Source organism: Lagopus muta, chromosome 23 (assembly GCF_023343835.1).
Source record: "Lagopus muta isolate bLagMut1 chromosome 23, bLagMut1 primary, whole genome shotgun sequence".
In the NCBI taxonomy this organism is placed as follows: domain Eukaryota; kingdom Metazoa; phylum Chordata; class Aves; order Galliformes; family Phasianidae; genus Lagopus; species Lagopus muta.
The window spans coordinates 2,166,870-2,173,228 of NC_064455.1; the positions used below are offsets into that span (position 1 = coordinate 2,166,870).

Consider the following 6,359-nt stretch of genomic DNA (forward strand, 5'->3'; position numbering starts at 1 on the left):
CAAATAAAAAAAAAACCCAACAGATTTGAATACACTGTATTTATTTTTAAACAGATTCTAAAGAATCTAGTGAATCTATGTCAAGCCCATCGCATGACAAGTGATACAGGTGTAGGAAAAAAAACACTTAAAACAAAATCAAGTGCCATTCAAGCTACTGGAATCTTCCCAATGCCCCCTCACAGGAGGCAGCACAGTATCACTGCAAGGTCTAGAAAATTCAGATTCAACCCATTCATAAGAGTCCCACCACACGCACTCCGCAAACCAAAAGTGCAATCTCAACGTAAGTCGAGCTGTCAGCTGTAGGGAAACACATCTGCAATAGGGAGGGGGGAGAAAAAACATCTCAGTTTAGTGCATCTCTGTTTCTGTGGATAGGGAGTAAGGAGCCTGTAAGAATGAAGAGAAGCATGCTACATGTCGTGGAGCTTGAAATGGGAGATGGTGGTCAGGATCTCGAAGCCAGCCTTGGAACAGCTTTGCACAGAGCAGAGCACCAAGCAGTTTGCAGGCTGCTGGTGAGCTGTGCCTATGAAAGCAAAGCTGCCCCGTGGGAAAGCCACAGTGACACCAGTGCTCCTCCATGGGATTTGCTGGGCAGGAAGCAAAGCTGCACCAATGGGAAGCTTGGTTAGTTGGTATGAAGCGCAAGGAGCCCCCGGTGGCATCCCCACCCTGCATCACCCCTGCCCCCAAAGAAGGCAGCCATCTGGCTAGACACAGTCCAAGCATCTAGACTTTATTTAGCACGTCTGCCCGCCTGGTACAGTCGTCACAGGAACACAAATGAGTTAGTAGAGATACTGAGCCTCAGAGGGAGCACCCAGCTGCCTTCCCACTGCCCCATCCATGCACAGATGGCCTGAGATGATGCTCGGTGAGAAGGGGCAGCTGAGGGAAAGGCTCTGCACACCCTACAGATGCACCCCGGGGCCCTCAAGACACAATAGGGTTTGTTTGGAAGACAGCATTTCTCCTAACACCAACCACCCCTCATGTGGGACCCCAGGAGCTCAGCTTCTAAGCCAGAGGATGAGTTCCAATGCTTCACACAGCCGGGATCACAGCAGCTGCATCTGAACAGGACCTGCCCCAAAGTGGAGGAGGATCAGGGAGCTGGGAGAGGGCTGTGCATCCCCCCCACCCCAAGGACACAGCCCCCACCGTGAGATAACAGCCTCCTGAACGTGTTGTGCTTCAAGGACAAGCCTGCTCTTCCCACAGAGCCCCAAACGTGATGCCAAGAAAAGCAGCATTGCCAATTCCCCTAGAAAACACAGCACCTTGCACAGCCTGGGGCTCCCACACCGATCTGCATCATCCTCCATGGACAAATTCACCTTTAGGCACTACAGGATGGGGAACTTCAGTCAACCCACACACCCCCCCAGCAGCATCCCCCCATGTCAGGCATTTACACGCAGTCAATCCAAGCCAGAACCCCGGTGACACATCGCTGCAATCCCACTCTCCCTCCAGCAAGGCTACTAGAAATGATCTCACGACCCCCCCACCCCCCCCCTCCCCCCCATACAACAGAAACATTTTCCACGCAGGACATCCCCTCTTCGAGCTCTCGGGATGTCAACCCCTGCAAAAAATATATATCTATGTATCAGGTTTACAGTACAGTTGTGTTTATATTGTTACAGGCACTTAAACAGGATTCTTTGGTCCGTTCACAGGAATTAGCCACTCTGGCTTCTCTCATCAGAAACCACAAGTCTGCACACACCCCATAACACCCCTGCACTAAAAAAAAAAAAAGGAAAAAAGACTCAGATCCATGTCAGGGCAGTGCAGATCTACCTCACCGGAACTCTACAATCTCCCCTCACACCCCCCCACCCCCCGTTGCCTACAATAAATCTTCCCATCTGAGCTCCTGCAGCGCTGCGCGGCCCATCACAGCCTGCAGGCCTGGCTCTGACCACCCCAGCAGCAACACAAGCTGGGGGGAGAGAGTGAAGTTTGCTTTTGTTGCAGTCCTAGGAAGGTCGCCCCCGCTCCTGGCTCCCCAAAACCAGGGAATACCTCGAGGGCGGCCCCCGAAGTTCATCCCAGCTCAGTTACAGGGCAGCCACGTCGGGTAGGATTGGTTGCAGGGCAGGAAGGGCTGCACGTGGGTCACGTAGTAGTTGACGTTGATCTCACTGATGTAAGGGGCCGGCTGGTAATAGCAGGTGACATTTGTGACCGTGGGGAGGATGTTCTGCTCGGCCAGGACCCTCACGGCCAGCGTGGCAATGAGGTTCAGGGTCTGCCTCCGCTCGTGTCCCATGAGGCAGACCGTGCTCTCATTGACCACCCGGTGGAGGGTCATCAGATAGTCATAACGTTTGTCCTCCATGCCCACAAAGTGGCTCTGCAGGTAGCACTCCAGCTTCCTCTGCTGCTCGCCGATGTCAGAAAAGTCTATGAAAAACCTGGAGCACATGTAACGCTGCAGAGCCTTCATATCCACCTCGGATTTGGGCTTGAAGCCCCTCACCAGGAGGTTGCAGTACTTCAGGAGCCCCCCGCCTCTGATCTCCTCCGGGTTCCGGGTGGCGATGACTCTGCTCCTCAGGTGCTCCATGGCCTCCTCGAAGTCCCCATACATGCTCTCCCCGGTGACCGTGGGGTGGAAGTTCTCAGCCATGGGGTTCTCCGAGCATTCCCCAAAGAGCAGAAGGGAATCCAGGATGATCTGGAAGGAATCCACGCTGAACTCAAACTGCCTCCTGAGAGAGTCCACGAATTTGAGCTCCACGTTCTTCCCGCTGTTGTTGGACAGGGAGATGAGGCTCCAGCGGTCGGTTTCGTTGCACACCTTCACCAGCTTCTGCACGTAGGCTTCCTTCAGGGTCATGGGGGTGATCTTGTCTTTGTTGACCCCTTCGGGGAGGAAGTCGAGGAGGCAATCCATCACCACATCCTTCACCTGCTGGAAGACGTCTTCCGTCTTCAGATCCACCCCGAAGATGAGGTCGAGGTCTTTGTAGCCCAGCCCGCTGTCCTGGTGCAGCACGTGGCTGGCTGCCGAGCCGTTCAGCCTCACGTTGTGCACCACGATCCCCTTCTTCTCCAGGCGACTGCGGACAACCTGGGGGATAAAGAGAGCGGAGGTGAGAAGCGAGCGCCCGATCCCAGGACAGCGCTGAGATCCACTCCCCACGCTTATATGGGTCGCTCCAGTGCAAGGATGCAAAATAAAGAGCTAACCCAGCAGAAATAGGTCGCTCTGGGAGACCCACCCCAGCTGCTGGCACAGCTCTGGATGCCTCCCCCACTCCTCCTCACGTCACAGGGTCTCCCAGCACATCTGTGTGCCCTTCCCTCCCCTCCCTGTCATCCAGGCTGCTCCTGGGCAGCAGGCTCTGCTCCTTGGGGCTGCAGCCCCAGCCGTCCCCAGGTTCCCCCCAAGGGCTCTGGGGAGGAGCGGCTGCCGTCCCTGCTGATCTCATCAGAGCTGCTCACTCATTTCGGCCATCCCCTTTTAACTGTCAAGATTAATTAGAGGCAAATCAAGATGCCAGAAGCACTCAAAAGCCCTGGCCAGGTGTATGCAAGTTCGTGTCCTAACTAGTAAGTGTATCCTAACAATTTCCAGTGTGTCAGAGCTTCGTGCTGAACTTGGCGTGCTATCAAGCACAGGAGGCAGCTTTCATCTGACGGGTGTTACTCCAGCAATGTCAATGCTCAGCCCTGGCACACCCACCCGTACCTGCAGAGCTTTGTTCATTGAGTACGAGGCTGAATCATTTGCCTGATTACTTAACAGGCAGCAGGCTGGAATCACCTTAAGACCATACAATAAACTGTCACGGACACGGCCTGTCATTTAACAGAGCTCACAGATCTCAGGAAGGCAGGATGAGCTGCTGCAGGAAGATGCAAACCTCACCCCCCTCCATTCCTTTCATTTCTCCTTCCTGCAATTACAGAGCCCTACAAACCTCCGCCTGCTCACCTGGTGCTGGACGTGAGGAGCCAGCTTGGAAGAGCCCAACGTTGGGGTACAGACAAGCCGTTACCCCAGCAGGGCACCCCATTCTCCCAGGGACACCCATGTGTTGCAGCTCTGTCCTTTCATTTGGAAGCAGCACCGGGGTGAAGGACCACAGCGAGATAGCGAGCTGCGCTGACCCTGAGCTGCCCTTGCAGGGAGATAGGCTTGGAAAAAATGCTCCTACAACCGTCCTAAAACTTGTCAAATCCCAAGCCTGGGAGGCCGCTCGGTGCCCTGATGCAGCTACAATGCTGGCATTTCCCCATTGCTCTCTGACATTAGGAACTGCTGCTCAGGCTGGAGATGTGCCCGGGCTCAATGCCAGCCCCACGGCAACGGTCACATGCTGGGCAACAGTTAACCAGGGAGCTACTCGCCGTCGGAAGTCCCAAGTCCCCACCAGCATATGAACACATTTGTCCTCTAAAAGAGGAATTTACTCCTAAAATCCAGGAGTGGTTTATCTACAGAGCAGCTGTCAGAGCTGAACCCACCATGAGCTCCCTATTGCTGCAGGTGATGGTGGCTGAGCCATGCGTGCTGCCAGCACTGCTGCTCTGTGGGGCTCAGTGTGAGGTGAGAAACAAATCACAGGGAGACCAAAGCAGAGCTGGGGGAAGGTCTCCTTCCTGTTTTAACTTCCCAGACACAAGCCAAGGATGGCTGCTCAATCCTACACTGAATCTGTGGGCTACAGAGCTCCAGCCCCATAACCGAGGCCCCAGAATGGGGGCTGACAGCACTGCTAAGCATTGAGGGGGAAACAACTCCAGCCTGACCCCAAAGCCTCAGCGCTGAGCAGACCCCCCCCATGACAGGAGGCTCCAGTAGGGGCAGGAATGTGCTTTTCCCCATAGGGGCAGATATTTGGAGGGTTACACGGCTGCTGACCTGCTTCCCAAACCCGCACCTCACCTCCACTGCGGTTGAGTTAATTGGTTCTGACAGGCAGCCAGCCCTACCCCAACCCTACCTGCTGCTCCCCACTGTCAACGAGTGCCTTTCTGGTTACTCCTCGGAATTACTCAGCCCCAAACACCGCGGGAAGGAGCTCGAGCATCATCCCTTTGGGACACAGCTATATTAGGGGTGCTCCAGCACTGCCCCGACCCCATAGCAGCTCCTTGGGCCGCACGCAGCAGCTCAAAAACCCAAAGACATCGGGAAAAGAAGGAAACCAGCACAGAACCACAGCGGGGCAGCCGGGGGGGCGGCATCCATCCACCGAGCTCCGAACGCAGCAGCAGCAGCCGCTGTGCTGGGAGAGCCGGCCGGGGCTCGGCTTCGCGAATCTCCTTTGTAATTAGAAGCCAACATGCCCGATTTTACATTTGATGAGTCATTACCGAAGAATGAAGTTGCCTCCCAAACATGAATATGCATCAGCTTATTTGAACTACGCTGTCAGTTTAATATTAAACACGGTTATGACTTTATGGTTAAACCAACAGAACTCTGGAATCGGAACGAGAGCCCCGTGCGGACCGGGGGCAGCGCCACGTGCGGGGCACACAGACGGGGGGGGAGGGGGGGAACCTCCGGGAGCGCAGTGCGGGGCTCCTCCCACTCCCCCCTCCCCCCCCCCCACCATCTCCCACCCCCCGGGACCGCGGCAGAAGCCCAAAAGCCCCCCAGCGCCGCCCGGTTCTCACCTGCACGATGGTTCGGGGCTTCACGGACAGCGTCGGGAAGTTGCCTCGGCCGTGGATGGGGACGGTCTCGCCCAAGATCTGGTCCAACCGCTGCACCTGCTCCCACGTCAGCACGCTGAAGCGTTCCCCGGTGCGCTGCTCCGAGCAGCCCGCAGCCTCCGCCGCCAGCATCGCCCCGCCGGCAGCTCCCCCCGGAAGCGATGCGGAAAACAGCCGGAAATACCGGGCTGGGGGTGGTGGTGGCGATGGGGGGGAAGAAGGGAAGAAAAAAAGAAAAACCAAAAAAAACTAAGCCGGTGCCGAGCGGGGGGAGCTGCGGGCGGAGGCGGACCCCGGGGGGCGCTGCAGGGAACCGTTCCGCGCCGCTGCGCTCCCGCCCGCCGCCGGCTGCGCTCAGCACTGCGCTCGCCCGCGCCCCGCCGCCCCTTTATATAGGAGCCCCGCCGCGCCCCCATTGGCCCGGCCCCGCCGCCAATCGCTGCCGGGTCTCGCAGCCCCTCCTGCGCTCTGATTGGTGAAGGGGGAAGGTCGGGGCTAGACGGAGCGCCAATCGGAACAAGAGGAAAAGGAAAGAGGCGGGGTAAAGAGAGAGGGGGCGGGGCTCCGGCTGCTTGCCCCGCCCTCTGGCACGGCCTGCGGCGTGGAGGGATCCCGGCGGCTTAAAGGGACCGCGCCCGGGAGCGGCGGCTGTGGGGACACCCAGCCGTGACACC

The 6,359-nt window shown here is 57.1% G+C and overlaps 1 protein-coding gene across 1 annotated transcript; it reads right to left on the reverse strand.

The window, feature by feature from the left end:
- Nucleotides 1-721: 721 nt before the first annotated feature.
- TENT5B (terminal nucleotidyltransferase 5B) lies at nucleotides 722-6,043 on the reverse strand. The gene is made up of 2 exons (XM_048968983.1): nucleotides 5,647-6,043; nucleotides 722-3,088 (listed from the first exon to the last, which is right to left on the reverse strand). The coding sequence occupies exons 1-2, from the start codon at nucleotides 5,815-5,817 to the stop codon at nucleotides 2,069-2,071; spliced, it is 1,191 nt and encodes a 396-aa protein (XP_048824940.1). The 5' UTR covers nucleotides 5,818-6,043; the 3' UTR covers nucleotides 722-2,068.
- Between the last annotated feature and the right edge of the window lie 316 nt (nucleotides 6,044-6,359).